This window comes from Podarcis cretensis (genome assembly GCF_951804945.1).
Source record: "Podarcis cretensis genome assembly, chromosome: 6".
Taxonomy (NCBI): Eukaryota; Metazoa; Chordata; class Lepidosauria; order Squamata; family Lacertidae; genus Podarcis; species Podarcis cretensis.
In genome coordinates, this window is record NC_137175.1 from 43,870,705 (window position 1) to 43,887,384 (window position 16,680).

The 16,680-nt window shown below is 43.7% G+C and overlaps 1 protein-coding gene across 1 annotated transcript; it reads left to right on the top strand.

Moving 5' to 3' along the window:
- Nucleotides 1-1,247: 1,247 nt before the first annotated feature.
- Nucleotides 1,248-16,528, top strand: REN (renin). The gene is made up of 9 exons (XM_079982378.1): nt 1,248-1,701; nt 5,307-5,463; nt 6,096-6,219; nt 7,475-7,593; nt 8,315-8,511; nt 9,454-9,576; nt 10,266-10,410; nt 11,024-11,122; nt 11,505-16,528. The coding sequence occupies exons 1-9, from the start codon at nt 1,568-1,570 to the stop codon at nt 11,664-11,666; spliced, it is 1,260 nt and encodes a 419-aa protein (XP_079838504.1). The 5' UTR covers nt 1,248-1,567; the 3' UTR covers nt 11,667-16,528.
- The last annotated feature ends 152 nt before the right edge of the window (nt 16,529-16,680 follow it).

Genomic DNA, 16,680 nt, shown 5'->3' on the forward strand with positions numbered 1-16,680 from the left:
CCCTCCTCCTCCCACCAAATCCCAAGTGCCTGTAATATTATTTCATTGAAAGACCTTGCTGCCAGCCCCTTTAACCTGGCCTTTAACCTGTTCGGGGGCGGGGGATGAGCTTGGGAAAATCTCTGGTCACAAGCATGATGCCTGACACAGTGTATGGGAAAACAGAGTTTATTTATTTACCCTGGTAACTGCCCACAGAGGTAGAAGGTTGCCTTGACCAAAAAGAGGGCAATTCATTACCCCTTTTTCAAAAGGCAGCCTAAAGCGGCAAACCAAACTGGGAACAAGTCCCACTGAATTCCATAGAAATTATTTCTGAGTACACATGGTTAGGATTATACTATATTGTTAGGGTCTGAGTGCATGACCAGTTCCTTTTAGTTCACATACAAACTTGTATGCTTCTGCCCACCCCATAGCATTTGGCACCTGAAGCAGCTGCCTCACTCTGCCTAATAATAGGGCCATCACTGCTGCAAAGCACTTCTAAGAATTTTTTTGAGGCAGAAATGCTGGGCCAGGCCCTTATTTATTTATTTATTTATTTATTTATTTCACTTATATCCCACCCACCATAGGACTCAAGGTAGCATACACAGGGCACTGATCTGACTCAGACGTTCTCAACTTTAGCAAGGGGCAAAGTGGCTTCATCAGCTACCTCTGTATCATCAAGTAAGAGAGGATAGCAAGAGATCTATACAGTTATCTACCTTCCCCCCTGCTTAATACAGCTCAGAGTACTGCCTACCACCACCACAAAAATAGATACTCCATATTCTGTGAAATAGTAAAGGTAAAGGGACCCCTGACCATTAGGTCCAGTCGTGGCCGACTCTGGGGTTGCAGCACTCATCTTGCTTTATTGGCCGAGGGAGCCGGCGTACAGCTTCCAGGTCATGAGGCCAGCATGACTAAGCTGCTTCTGGAAAACCAGAGCAGCGCATGGAAATGCTGTTTACCTTCCCGCTGGAGCGTTACCTATTTATCTACTTGCACTTTGACGTGCTTTAGAACTGCTAGGTTGGCAGGAGCAGGGAATGAGCAACAGGAGCTCACCCCATCGCGGGGATTCGAACTGCCGACCTTCTGATTGGCAAGTCCTAGGCTTTGTGGTTTAACCCACAGTGCCCCCCGCGTCCCTCTGAGAAATAGCACAGGCCTGTTAATTTCAATTTTCACTATTGCTTTAGTAATTGCAAGTGTTCACTGGAGTCTACCTGCTAAGGAGCAGGAACATAAAATATTTTCTAAGAAATGCTATTAAATAAAAAGAGCAAGACTGACCTACTTAGGGGTATGTTTAAATTTGTTCCACAATAATAAGCGGGATCTTGATTTCCTCATTGAGCTACGTACACTGTGCTAATCATGGAAGAGAGTGAGTCCTCATACGCACGCCTTCATGGGCTCTGGCCAAGCTGCCCTTTGCCAGGAAGTGAGGTTAAGCTTAGCATCCCAAAGGCGCCCCCCCCCCTCCATCAGCAAAATTTATTACTCCTTCCCTACCAATCAGTACTGAGCAGAAACTCAAGTTCAGCACAGCAACTTTTTCTATAAAAGCCCAATGGACGTGGGTTCTCTTTGTATACAACACCAGAGTGAAGGTTCTGCTATCCAAAGCAGCAGTAGGATGCCGTGGTCCTGGGTCTTTGCAGTGGTTTGCTGCTTCTTGTGTTTTTCTGGTGATGCCTTCCAAAGGTAATGTGCCTTCTCTTTTCAAGTCAAGTCAAGTCAAGGCCTAGTCTTGGGAGAACTGCCTGCTTCCCAGCGCATGATGAATGCGTAGGCTAAGTACCTGATGCAGCATGGTCAAGGACAAATCAGAATTCCCTGATGAGGTGTATGTAGCTACTGTGCTGGGATTGATGTTAGCATTCACATGTTTTTCCTCCAGCCCATTTTGTATTATATGCGACTGGTGGCAGGTGGGAAGTTGTACTTACGTAGGAGAGAATAGACCACCATGGTGTACTTCAAATTGGGGGAAGGTAGAACTGAAGAAGTTGAAGGCATGGGTGAAGATATAATAAGAAACGAGTCAAAAGGCAGAGTTGGGGAGCAAGAGTATGGATAAAGCCTGTTAAGGCTGTGTAAACACTATATACCTTGTTTTTCGCTTTATAAGATGCACCAGACCACAAGATGCACCTAGTTTTTGGAGGAGAAAAACAAGAAAAAAATTATTCTGAATCTCAGAAGCCAGAACAGCAAGAGGGATCGCTGCGCAGTGAAAGCATCAATCCCTCTTGCTGTTCTGGCTTCTGGGATAGCTGCGCAGCCTGCATTCGCTCCATAACGTTTCCCCTTACTTTTTAGGAGGGAAAAAGTGAGTCTTATAGAGGAAAAAATACGGTACCTTTAAAGTACAGTGGTACCTCGGGTTAAGAACTTAATTCATTCTGGAGGTCCGTTCTTAACCTGAAACTGTTCTTAACCTGAGGTACCACTTTAGCTAATGGGGCCTCCTGCTACCACCGCACGATTTCTGTTCTCATCCTGAAGCAAAGTTTTTAACCCAAGGTACGCAGGTGGCGCTGTGGGTTAAAGCCTCAGCGCCTAGGGCTTGCCGATCGAAAGGTCGGCGGTTCGAATCCCTGCGGCGGGGTGCGCTCCCGCTGCTCGGTCCCAGCGCCTGCCAACCTAGCAGTTCGAAAGCACCTCCGGGTGCAAGTAGATAAATAGGGACCGCTTACCAGCGGGAAGGTAAACGGCGTTTCCGTGTGCGGCTCTGGCTCTGGCCAGAGCAGCTTCGTCACGCTGGCCACGTGACCCGGAAGTGTCTCCGGACAGCGCTGGCCCCTGGCCTCTTAAGTGAGATGGGCGCACAACCCCAGAGTCTGTCAAGACTGGCCCGTACGGGCAGGGGTACCTTTACCTTTACCTTTACTATTCTGGATTAGCAGAGTCTGTAACCTGAAGCGTCTGTAACTTGAAGCATCTCTAACCTGAGGTACCACTGTACATTTGAAGCCCCTTCTTTCCCTCAAAGAATTCTGGGCACTTGTTAAGGGTTGCTGGGAATTGTAACTCTTTGAGGTATAAACTCCTTTAACTCCTTTAATCCCAATACTATGGAAACGCCCTTTGATTTGATGAGTGGGTTATATGTAAAAGGAATAAAAAAAGTGGACACAGAAATAGTAAGATCTGGTAACAAACTGTCTGGTGGAAAGGTTGGTGAAAACAAAGTCTAGACTGTGGTGAGGGGACAGATTGTATGGTGATGTTTTTACCAGAGAAGATCAAGAAAGAAGAAGAGGGTGGAGGGAGTACAACTTTGGACATACAGATTGGCATAAATCACCTCAGCAGAGAAGTGAACAGATGAATTTGAGAGACAAGCCTGCAATAAGCACATCCTTTCCTTTAAGCTGCTACTTAAAATTCAGTGCTGCATATTGAGAGATGTCTCAGTTCCACTGAGAAATCTAGGCAGGTCTCCAGAAAATTGTGATTAGGCTTTGTTGCCTAATCTGGACTAAATTTAAACAAGCGTCAGCAAAGCTGTTTTGGAGGGGTGGAAGGTAGAGGAACACAGGGTTTTTTTCCTACTTTTGAGATTGAAACTGTGACCTTTCAAATGCAAAGCATGTTCTCTACCCCTGAGCTATGCCATTTCCCCCCTAATCAATGAAAGTGTCTCATAAGACGAACAACTGCTTTTTCCTCCCCATTTCTGGAAAGGTGCTAATAATGACATATCCTAGGTCCCTGCTTCTACATAACAATACACTTTCCCAATAGCTATGCCACAGCAGCACTGCAGAAATTTAAATCTGGATGGCAGCCCCAAAATCAAGGCGGACCATTGAAGTAAATCGCTGCGGGTGAAGGTATCCTAGGAACCCTTATAAAGATAAAGCGAAACATTGATGTCTGTCCTCAGTGTGGCAACCTGAAACAGAAGCATATTCTTTGTGGCTATTGTTATGCAAAGGTTAAACGGGAGACAATTGCCATAACAAAAGAAATATGGGCACAGGAGGGAGGACCACATAAGGCTCCACCTATAGAGACTGTTGTACTGTATGAGGGAGAGAAAGCTAGAGATGTAGATGAAGGCAAGCGGATCATAGAAAGAACAAGGAAGCGCCCATCTTTGTTCACACAGGACTGATTATGTAGCACAGTAGAATCTTTGGTTGCAAAATCCTTGCTCTCGCAGAGTAAAAATAGCTGAAAAAATGCTACTGATAACACTTATGCCCAGAAAGGGTAAATTAAAATTGTATTTTAAAATTTGCCATTGTAGTACAGCATCACTGCTGTACTTTAAATGTTAACAAAGAAGATTCTAAGGGAAGAAGCAAATGCATTTGGTAATTGTACTTTTGGAAATTACCTGGATGGCTAATTTAGCTACTGTAAACTTAGCTGATTTTGTCATTGTATTAAAGTTGGTTAAGCAAAGTCAATCATTTGCAGGGGGATGATTCTTACAGCATCTATTTGGTCATATTACCCTGTACTGTGCATTGGGGGGGGGACCGTGTATTTAAACTGCATTTGTAAATTAAATAAAGCATATTCAGCAATATATATATATATCTGCCAAGTCTGGTTAGCCATTGTAGACAGTAGTGGAATTGTGAGAGAGGGTGCCGCAAAGCAGGTATGGGAGTCACTGTGGTATAAAAGGAAGGAGTGGTTGGTCCTCAGGAATAGAAAAACAAGTTGTAGAGCAAGAAATTGAGATAGTGATGGGGGAAGCATTGTGTAGGTGGGTGGCAATAAAGAATTATGCTTATATAACAAACATGAAGCATCCTTCCCTTTATATTGGAAAAATAATAATTTTTAAAACATCCAAAATGTAAGGACCACAAATTTATGCAGGTTTGAAGCTGTGGACAACAATATGCAAGACTGAAGAACATGCTTCAAAAACTGCTAAATGACTTTTAAATAAAATTGTGTGATCCTATTCTCTCTAGCTTAAAACTAGAGAAAAATTACTTGCCAACAGTCCATTGCAAGCATTTACTGCCATCTAGAGGACGTGAGAGGTATCTTCCAAGCCAAGGCAGCTGTCATCTGTGAATCAAGGCTGCTTCCCCCTTGCAGCAAAGTCTGAAAGTGGCCTCAAACAAACTGTATTTCCTCACCAGCATGACTTTAGTTCTTGCAGCAGTTTATTCAGCTCATTGTGGGGTGGAAGTGGGAGAGGCATTCTGGGTATCCCAGAGAAAACACAACAGCATTAGAAGAGCCCTCCTGGTTCAGACTAAAGAGCCTTCTAATCCAACATTGCATTCTCACAGTGGCCACCCAAGATTTATAATTCCTTTCTTAACACCTTTCAGGATTCCGCTTAAGAAAATGCCCTCAATCAGGGAGACCCTGCAGAAGATGGGGGTGGAAGTGTCTGATGGCTTCCTTTCCATGGAGCACAGTCTATACCATCTTGGCGAAGCGCTTCATAATGTGACAGCACCTACCACCCTCACAAACTACAGAGATGTGAGTGTTTGATGATGCCCCTTGAGCAAGCGAGTCAGCAGATCAGGGGAGCCCAAGAATCTTTGTAGAGATATTTATGGAATGTGATGCGATGGAGGGCCCTTCCACCTGTCCTTTTAAACTATGCATCCATGATGATTTGTGCTTATGATGGAAACAGGGTGGTTTTGCACGATCCTGCATTCCTCACTGCGTACACCTGCAAAGGTGTTTTTTCTGGGGTGTGTGTGTGGATGCACTGCTTCATCTCCCATCAGTGCAGGTCATGTAACTTCCTGCAAAAAATGCAGTAATTTTTATACTACAAATCTTCCAGGATTGTTCGTGTGTTGCACTTTTGTCGCGCTGTAGAACAACACTGCTTACAGATTTGTTATAAGATACTGAGCAGCTTTTAAATGTTATAAATAAATAAAATAAGAGTGTTCTCCTCCAGATGGCTATAATAGCATTTGGAACACATCACAAAACAACTAAGAAAGCAGAACAATGTGTAGTTGGTGCAGCATCAGTCTGCCACTCATGCATTATTATAGCATCAATGATATGTTGCCAAATGCAGTCTGGAAGGGCACTAAGATTGAGGAACCAGCAGCACCCACTGTTTATTTGTATTGCAAAATGTGTTTCAGACGCAGTATTTTGGTGAAATCAGCATTGGCACACCAGCCCAGATCTTCAAAGTCATTTTTGACACAGGGTCGGCCAACCTTTGGGTGCCATCCCACCAGTGCTCCCCATTGTACAGCGCCTGTGGTAAGTGATCAGGAGTACCATGCATACTCAGGGAAACACATGCCAACAATATAGTATGGAAATGCCTGGATTCATGGTTTTTTGTGATGATCAGCTTCCAATCATCCCTGATATACCATAGACTGCCATGTTTATTCCGATTCCCTTTTTACTGTTGTTTGTAAATATAACAATAATGAGTTAGTAGGAATCGTCACACAGACAACTCTGGAAAAAAGAGAAGGCTTCCTGCTTCCTGCTGGGCTTGCATAGAAACGGTACATAGACCTCATACTTGTGCATAGGATGCCACAAAGGGGGTGGGTACAGGGGGTGGGTAATGCAGATTTCATTTCACTTTTAATTTGTCTACTGCCTTTTTATATTACTATACAGAATGCGGTTTACAAGCTGAAGAAACAATAAAAGACCACACACCTTATAACAGTCTGATCCAATACAAAAGTGTCATAATAAAAATATACCTTTAAAATAAACAACTTATATCAAATAAAATAATAGTCAATAATTCATTAAAATGTAATAGTACACAAAACAATTGAATATCAGCAAATGATAATAAATCAGAAATTTGCTCTTAACGATTTCTAAACTATAATCAATAAAAGAATAACAGCAAGTCACAGTGCATAAAAAAATACAATACAAATTGAGAAGCAAAGACACACAACTTATAAAATTGTTGTTTTTTTAAAAAAAAATATCCCTGAACTCTTGCAGGATGGATAAATAAATACATTATTTTGCTTCATCCACAACAGGCTTTTTCATTCCTGGTACATCATATATGCAAACCGACATTGTTTTTTTTTTGTGTGTGTGTGTGTTGTTTGTGTGCAAGGAATTTCAACATTTATCAGCAACTTTCAGCCATGAATAGGTAGGGTGTGTTAGAAGGATAGCATGTCTCTTGGGTAGCTGATCTACTATATATTAAAGCTAGAAGTGATATACAAGTCTGTACAAAGAAATTTTAAAAATCTTTAAAAAGAAAAACTGCTCTTAATTTGCAATGTACCGGTAGCTGGTTAAAATGGAGTCTAACCAATCAATCAACTGAAGTCTTGCAATACAAACCTAAGCCTTTTCTCCTGGAAGCCTCACTGAATTCAATGTGGAATTCTCTTAGATAAGTGGGTATGGGATTGCAGCCTTTGTTCGAATGCATGGTAATTAAAACATTTGTTCATCGTGGAGTATGATCTGTTTCTGGTGCACCAATTAATATAACCTTAGTGTCTTTCTTTCCTATTAGCTTCCCACGCCCGCTACGACTCCTCCAAATCAAGTACATACAGGCCAAATGGAACTCAAATTGCAATCCAATATGGGAAAGGACACGTCAAGGGTTTCCTTAGCCAGGACATTGTGACAGTAAGTACTACAAGGGGGAGAAGGCTCCTTTCTTTCCGCTCGTATGCCTTCTTGCTTCTGAAGGAGGGGAACTGGCTCAAAGCTTTCCTCTCCCCTGGCAGGCATAAGGTCATCCACAGGCCTGGATTCTTCTGTACCAAATCACTAGTTGAAGGCTATGACCTCTTGTACTCAATCAAGGAGAATCCCCATAGTCTGGACCAGCCTTCCCCAAGTTGATGCCCTTCAGATGTTTTGGGCTACAACTCCCATCAGCCCCAGCCAGCAAGGACAACAATCAGGAATGATGGGGATTGTGGTCTGAAACATCTGGCAGGGGGAACCAGATTGGGAAAGGCTAGATCGGACTGCCATGTGTCACTTCTACCACTAGATCAGGGTTAGGGGACCTGCAGCTGACCTGCCAGGTGTTGTTGGACTGTCACTTCCATCATCCCTGACCAGGAGCCTTGCTGGCTGGAGCAGATGGGAAGCAGAGTTCAACGATATATTGAAATATTTGGCATTCAGCACTGTCACACTCTCCAAGTTATCTGAATGATGAGAAGCTTCAGGAGCACAGTTCATTATCATTTGGAAGGAAATCACAGGAGGCTGCTGAAGTTTTGCAAAATTTATCTTTATTTACAAATATGCAGGTTGAGCACTGGGGAAGAAAAACCCGTGCCTGCTTTGCTCCTTAGCAAAGGTAACCTTTCTTTTCCTTGTTTCTTCTATCCAGGTTGCTGGCATTCCTGTTTTCCAGGTGTTTGCAGAAGCCACAGCGCTCACTAACAAACCTTTCAACTATGCCCAGTTTGACGGAGTGCTTGGTATGGGGTATCCCAGTCAAGCTATTGATGGTGTTACCCCAGTGTTTGATAAGATCATGTCTGAACAGATTCTGACGTCAGAAGTGTTCTCTGTCTACTACAGCAGGTGATGGTTGTTTGGAAGAGCCTATGTGCCAGATAACTGGAAAGATAGGTGGTCTGGACGAATCCTTCATAAGGAGCCAAAAACTCATTATCTAGTTCAGGCATCCACAACCTTTGGCCCTCCAGATGTTTTGGACTACAATTCCCATCATCCCTGACCACTGGTCCTATTAGCCAGGGATCATGGGAATTGTAGGCCAAAACATCTGGAGGGGTGCAGGTTGGGGATGCCTGATCTAGCCTGATCTCTAGAAATGAGATAGGTTTTAGGTTATGCTATGCTTCTAATAGGTTGTGTTATATTCTGGATTATGTATGTTTTAATAGATTATGTCTGAATAGGATGAGAGTGTTGGAGATACGTGCAAATGTGTATGTGAATCCGGTCTTGGGTGTTTGATTTTCGTTGTTGTGTATACTGTGTATATACGGACAATGACAATAAATTTATCTATCTATCTATCTATCTATCTATCTATCTATCTATCTATCTATCTATCTAGTTGAAGCATGTTTTCAGTGGTAGAGTACATGCTGCTTTCCAGGTTGAGTTCCTAGCACCTCCCATGTTCAATCAGGGGCATAAGAAGGCCCTATCTCCATTTCTTTGTGGCAGAGGTTGTGGCCTGAAGAGTCCTGAGGGTCACACAGAGAGCCTACTGGGCCTGAGGTGCCCCACCCTTGATGTACAAACACTGGAGTTGCTCTTCTTTGCCTGGAAAGCTTAGTTTCCATTCATGCAGAGTTCGACATTGGCCCATCACTGCACCACTTTGGGTATCACTCCCCCCGCCACATTCTCATGCACAAGAACACTCTCCTCACATTACTACCTATGCATGTTTTTTTGCTCCTGACAGAACCTGAGGTGTATCATGCCACGTGTATCAGGTACAAGAGTGGGCAGGAAGGAGAAAGTGACTGCTTGTGATTTTTGTCCTAGGAATTCTGCGCTGAACACTGGAGGAGAAATCATCCTGGGAGGCAGTGACCCATCTTACTACACGGGGGACTTCCACTATCTCAGCATCAGCCGGGAAGGCTATTGGCACATTGATCTTAAAGGGTGAGGGATGGTGCTTTTTACTGCTCCAAGTAATTCACAAACCCTTCTAAGCTCCATTGCTGTGTGACAATCCAATAAACACTCCATTTATCAAACTTGGGTTCCTTTTTAAAAACAACAACAACAACAACCCTTTTTGAGCTTTAAAATTGTACAAAACATATCCCCCCAAAATATCCTTTCAAAATGATATCAAGGACTTTAAAAGCATTAAGGAAGAGAAGGGAAAGGGTATGTGGAGGCATTTTCATACACCAGTTTATCCTTTCCTTAAATCAATATATGATGCAGCTATAAAATCTACATTGTCTGGAATGTATAATTTTATTTATTTGTCTTTTTATGTATTCAGCGCTACATTAACACATTCATGGCCATAATATCACAAAAAATAGTCAAATAAACTTACACAGGTGTGTTTGGTCTCTAGGGCTGGGGAACCCATTGCCCTCTAGATGTTGCTAGACTACAACTCCCATCATCACTGGTCTTTGGCCATGCTGGCTGATGGGTGTTGGTAGTCCAACAACATCTGCAGTGCCATAGATAGCTCCATATATTAGCACATACATCCTATAGGTTACTTATCTTCTCTAGGTGTCAGAATGGCTGCTTCACTGCAAGGGCGAGGGTGGGTAGGGCATGAGGGTTTGTCTGAAACATGAAAGGCTGTTTTGCTTTCTCCACAGGGTTTCTGTCGGGGGCGAGCTGCTGTTCTGTCACGAAGGCTGCACGGCATCTGTAGATACTGGGACTTCCTATATCACGGGCCCAGCTAGTTCAGTGTCTATTCTGATGAAAGCCATAGGAGCTACTCTGTTTGAAGAGAAAGATGTAAGCAAACTGAAAGCTCTCATCCGAAAGCTTATCCTCTCTTGCAGTGGGTAGACAAAGAAATGACAGGTCAAAAAAGTAATGAGGAAAAACAGCAGTGGAACCCGAAGCCTGGTTGCTTTTTCATGCATGCAAATACTCCCTTGGTGCCCTTGAATGCTGTGTTTTTTGTTTTTTGTTTTGTTTTGTTTTGTTAGAAAGTGAAGTGCTAGGTCTCATATCTTAATAAAAGTGCCATGTGTGCCAGAACAAAATGGCTGCCATAGGTGGCAAAAGAAGACATGACAGTACTCTATGCCTGAGACTCCCATTAGAGTAAAAACACTTTATTACAGGTGTAATTGTCAAGTCTGAAACTAGGAACCTTAGCACTGCCCCTTCTCCTTGTAAGTAATTTGCTGGTCTTCTCAAAAGGTGAAGAGTATAGACAGTGTGGATTTGGAGGCTGCTTTTGCTTACATGAAACCTAGATTGAAATCTAGGCATGAGGGAGGTACTCCGATGGATATTAGATGGGCTTGGTCTTCAACTCTTGCCTGAAGTACTTTGCCCCACAGTCTTGAGTACAGGACCTAAAAGTTTCATTTTCCTATTAACTCCTTTCTTCTCGCAGTATATCATCGAATGCAAGAAAATTCATTTGCTGCCTGATATCTCCTTCCATTTTGGAGAGAGAGCCTACATACTCAGTGGCTCCGCCTACGTCCTCCAGGTAAGATGCTGGGCAAGATTTGCAATAAACAGGAAAAGTGGAGGGCAGCTAGGAAACAGAGGAGTTGGGGTAGAAAAAAAATCCAGGGGAAAATTTTTGAGGTCAGATAGTTTTAGCAATGGTGCAACACTAATAGGCACAGTGGGAAACAGGAGTGCCTGGCGTGCTCTGGTCCATGGGGTCACGAAGAGTCGGACACAACTCTTTTGTGTTTTGAGACTACAATTCCCATCACCCCTGACCACTGGTCCTGCTATCTAGGGATCATGGGAGTTGTAGGCCAAAAACATCTGGTGGGCCGAGGTTGAGGAAGCCTGATCTAAGGCAATAAAACTGTCTCACTGACTCACTTCCCTGCTTGGTTGTGCCATTCTCTCTGCAGCATTCTGAATATGGCCAAGAGTTCTGCACTGTGGCGTTCTCAGGTTTTGATATTCCTCCTCCACTGGGCCCTCTCTGGATTCTGGGTGCTAGTTTCATCGGAGAGTACTACACCGAATTTGACCGGCAGAACAACCGAATTGGCTTTGCCACATCCCTCTGACACGGAAGAGTCCTGTTTCAGAGATTACTAACTTTTGAGAAGAAACTGCATAAACTGTGAAAGAGAACAGCGTAATAATATATTGTTTTCAATAGCAAAAAGAGCTTGTGTCAATATGTATGCAAAGCCCTCCAATTATTCTGCTGCATTGCTAAAAGCTATAAAACAGTAACATCAAGAATCACATAATCCCTGGATTTCAATGTCCTCTTCCTATATTGTCAACTGAAGTCAGATAGCTGAAAGTTCTGCTTCCTATCTTAAAACTAGGACAGCTGAAATCTTTCCACCTTAAATTATAACCTGTAGAATTCCCTTTCCTGCTTAGAGGAAGTGACTGGGAAGTGTCCGTCTTCTGTGGTTACTTATTTCCCTTCACTTTTGTGGTTACTGACGTCCATACAAAAAGCCGTCCTTGTTGTGAGAGGGACAAGTCCTACTTGTTTTCAAGTGAAATATGATCAGGCTAGATATGGAAATGATAGCTAATGAACAAACGTGAGGAAAAACACAGTGTAAGAGAAAATGAAGGTCCCATGCAACACATCTGAACAATCCTGAAGCAGGGTTCATCTGGCAGTCTGGGTTTCTCCCAAAGAATCTTGGGAATTACAGTCTTGTGGAGCTCCTGACACTATATCTTCCACTGAATGGGAAACATGACAGGATAGAACTGCCCTAGTTTAAGAAGTATAGTACAAAATCCTTATATGACACCCATTCTGATGTGATAATTTTTTGCATTAACATTGCGTGTCTGTAAGTGATTGCATGAAGCAAACTGAAGAACAGAATCTTCCATTTCATTTCACCCACTTAGTATATCTATATCCTGCCTTTCTTCTGTCATGGAATTCAAGATGACATATATGGCATTTCCAGGCATTTTCCACCCAGATACTTGCTAGGCTCTCTACACCAGGGGTTGTCAACCTGGTCCCTACCGCCCACTAGTGGGCGTTTCAGGATTCTAGGTGGGCGGTAGGGGGTTCTACAGCACAAGTGGAATCCTCCTTCCATTGAGCACTGGTGGGAGGTAAGGAAATTTGTATTAGTGGGCAGAAGGTATAAAAAGGTTGACTACCCCTGCTCTACACTGACCTAACCTGCTTACCATCAGCCCTCAGACCATTCCGTGGGTTAGAAAGCAAGCTAACGTTCTAATTTTGTCCATGGCCTAACCGTTGAAGGTATCGACTTAGGATGTCGTCAACTTTTTGAAGTCAATAGCAAGTGCATTAAAACAATGCATAGGGTAGAGAAAGTGGATATAGACAGGGACAGCCCATCCAGTTTTGCTACCTGAGGTGAGACAGGAATTGCTATCTCCTGTCTGACAGCACACCACGATCCCACCAACTACTACCGCTTCTGCACCCCGCATCCCACCCCTGCCACCACTGGAACACCCTGGCTCTCATGGAACTTGATGATAGCTTGGGCATTCCACAAAGCATTGCCACTCGACTTCTCCTCTCAGGCTCAGGGAAACCAAGCAACAATGTGGGATGCAGGAACACCCTAGCTCTCGCCAAATCCAGAAGGAGTCAGGGCTTTTGCATGCCATTGTTGCTCATTTGCTCCACCTCAGGGGTGAGAAAGACAAGTGTCAATGCCATGTGACAGAATGCCTCCCTCTCACCAGTGAGAGGGAGGCATTCTGGCATCAACGGCAACAGTTGGGCAAGCAGAGCACTGCCTCTTGCGCTTTCACCACCTGAAGGGAGAGCTTCACCTTGCTTCATGAGCAGGCCAGTTCTGGATATACAGATGTTTTTCTCCTCTCTACAATACTAGAATTCAGGGCCATCCAATGACACTAAATGAATAAGAGTCAGGGCAGTCGGGCAACAGAGAGTACTTCTTCACACAGCACATAGTTTAACTATGGAATTCACTTCCAGAAGAGGCAGTGGTGGTCACCAACTTGGATGGTTTTAAAATAAGATTAGAAAAATTCATGGAGGATAAGGCTATCAATGGCTAAGATGGCCATGTTCAAACTTCATAGTCAGAAGCCGCATGCCTCTGAAAGGCAGCTGCTGGGAATCACGGGTGGGGAGAGTGCTGCTGCTTGTGGGTTCCCCATGGGCATCTGCTTGGCCACTGTGAAAACAGATGGACCTCAGGTTTGATCCAATAGGCTCTGATGTTCTCAGAGCCCTCCCCCTCTGATCCTAGGTGTGAAATATTACCATTACACCTTGTAGCCATTACAGCCTTATCCTCCACAAATTCCTCAAATTCTTTTCCAAAGCTGTCTAAGTTTACATTTACATTTGATTGGTAGTGAATTTCACAACAAAATAGAACAACACATTTTCAGTAGCCTCGGTGAAGAAGAGCTGACAGTAATCTATGTAGTTTGTGGGATTTCCCCAGTTTACAGAGGGCTATAAACGGGGGGGGGGGGGGGGTTCTAATCACCACCTCAATCCAGACACCTACCTTGAGGGATGATCCCAACCAACAAGTGGCGCAGCAGTTCCTAGCTAGCCTTCACCAACCAAGATGGAAGATGGACCTTTCACAATTCTGAGCAATGTAAGATTTAATTTGTATCCAGAATTAAATCACCAGTGAATACTTCTGCCATTGGGACTCTTCAGCTAATGCATCTGAATGACCCTTAGTTCAGCCTATTAACACCTCTGCCAATGTGGCAGGACAATTTCCTGCCTACCCATTTTGTACAGGACAGGAATAGGGCTTTAGATGACAGCCACTAATGACCTGCAACCAGGAGGTATTAGCACTTCAGAACATAACCAACAAGGAGGACAATTATAGCCATTCTGATTAAAATAATTAGAGTCAGTCTATTTCATGAGAAAATGAAAATCACTCTGTGTTGCTTCCTAGATGTTTGAGAAAGAAGCAATTCTTCCTGGTTAGAAATTGGCACATTTCAATGGGAAAAATAAACCAATCAAATGTAAATGATCTCCTATCAAAATACTTTAAATATTTTGCTCACCAAAGTTTTTGGGTGGGTGGGTGGGCGGGCTATAATATGTTAAATCCCAGATCTCACAAAGAGCGGGTGTTCACTTATAACAGTTACCAAGGCTGCTGTCTTAACTCTACTGATCTGGGAGCAAGCTTCACTGAATTCAGTAGGACTGACTTCTGAGTAGACATGGTTAGGATTGTGTTTTAAGTGCTATACAGTGATTAGAGAAGTTAGTCCCCTGCTCACAGTCTCACAATTTAATAAACACAATACAAAATGGGAAAGGAATGAGGAGGGTAGAGGAGAGCATGCAAATTCAGGTACCAGTTCTTGAAAGTTACATAATCTCCACAGTGTCATCTGATCCAGACAGCCAGCAGCACAACCAAGAAGTCCTTAGTCCTCTGGGCTATAGTTTAAGCTAGTTCCTTTCAGTTCTGCAGCTCTGGAACATGTAGATATCACTGCTTCAAGCTCTCTCACTCTCCAATTTCTGGGAGACCATTCTCCTAATGCTTTGTTCTACCCTCACATAGCCCAATCCCATGTCATTTACCTCTTGAGTTTGCCTTGTTGCATTTAGGCCCCCATTACAGCTTGCAGGATCTCTGGCACCTGCACCTCTCCTTATATGACAGCTACAGACCACTGCACTCCATCAACAGAATTAGTCAAAGGAGCTACAGTATTAGTTCAGGCCAGGCCTTATCTGTGTAGCCTGTATACATGTAGAGCCCTATTGCCTTTGCATGCCAACTAACAGATTTGTTTTCTATTAAGTACAAGCTGCTGATTCTCTTGATGATTTCTCACTCTTCTGAGTGAAAAAGGTAACAGCCTCATGGTGTGTTGTGACTCCAGGAGCTTTTTTTAAAAAAAGAAAACATGCTTCAGTGTGTGTTTGCTTTTCACTTATGATCAGGAACACCTGTGCTGAGTTAAGCATGGACCTCTCCTTCAGGATTAGCATGGACTGAAGTAGCCAATACATTGTGGGGTTTGAGAGACAGACATACACTGGATGGCCACTTCACACGTGCCCTTCAGAATGATGGTTGCTGCTACTCTTGTTGCAGATAGAGCATATCAGGGAGCACCTTTCCAATCACTGCATCTCCAGGTCAAGAAAATCTTAATTGCCTAAAGCTTTGCCTGTCATGCACCTGCCTTTAAAGGCACATAGCCACAGTCAGGAACAAAACTGGAAACCTTAATAATTGTTGAAGAAACTAACAGCTGAGCTATGGATCATGCTTTTGGCTGAAGAAATTGAGTTATATTCAAGCAAAATTATTAGCTAACATCACCATCACATTTATGTTCCATAAGGTGGCTGGCATACATGGCCCCCTTGTTTTTTATCACCTCAATCTATGAGGTAGGTTAGACTGAAATTGACTGGCCCAAGTGAGTTTCAGAGCTGAGTGGGGCTTTGACACTGGGTCTCCCCAGTCCTCTCTCAAATCCAGGGATGGGAAACCTCTAGTCTAGTCTTCCAGATGTTGCTGGATCACAACTCCCATTGTTCCTGACCACTGGCTATGCTGCCTGCAGCTGATAGAAGCTTCCCCATCCCTGCTCTAACCACTACACCACACATAATTGGGACAATTCTTTACAGGGCCGGCATCCCTGCTCACCAAAACACGCTGCCTTCAACTGATGTGTGAATAAGTACACATTAGACAGGTATAACATCCCCCCTCTCCATACTAGGGGGAAGCTGCTCCTGATGAATTCTTGCCTGCCATGCCCCTCTTTAGCTGCCAGATCTCTAAATATGTTTACCTGACCTTAGAGTTCAGTGGAGCTTACTTCCAAGTAAACATGCTTTGAAAATTGCAGCCTGAAAGGCTCAGAGCCTCTGCCAGGGTGGACCCTTTTCTCCCAGGGGACTTAATCACAGCAGCCTCCCCTAAGAGCCTTCCAGCACGAGACTCTTCCATGGGGAGCGGCGCGTTTACTCGATAGAGTCTCCAGCGCTGGCTGCTTGCTCGCTGCTGTCAACAGAACCTGGAGCCCCACCTGGCACCTTACCTGGCGGGATGCTGATGCTGATTG

Coding starts and splice junctions, on each gene's coding strand:
- REN (XM_079982378.1), top strand. CDS start 1,568: ATGGACGTGGGTTCTCTTTGTATACAACACCAGAGTGAAGGTTCTGCT. Junction 7,594..8,314: donor TTAGCCAGGACATTGTGACA/GTAAGTACTACA, acceptor TCTTCTATCCAG/GTTGCTGGCATTCCTGTTTT. Junction 9,577..10,265: donor TGGCACATTGATCTTAAAGG/GTGAGGGATGGT, acceptor CTTTCTCCACAG/GGTTTCTGTCGGGGGCGAGC.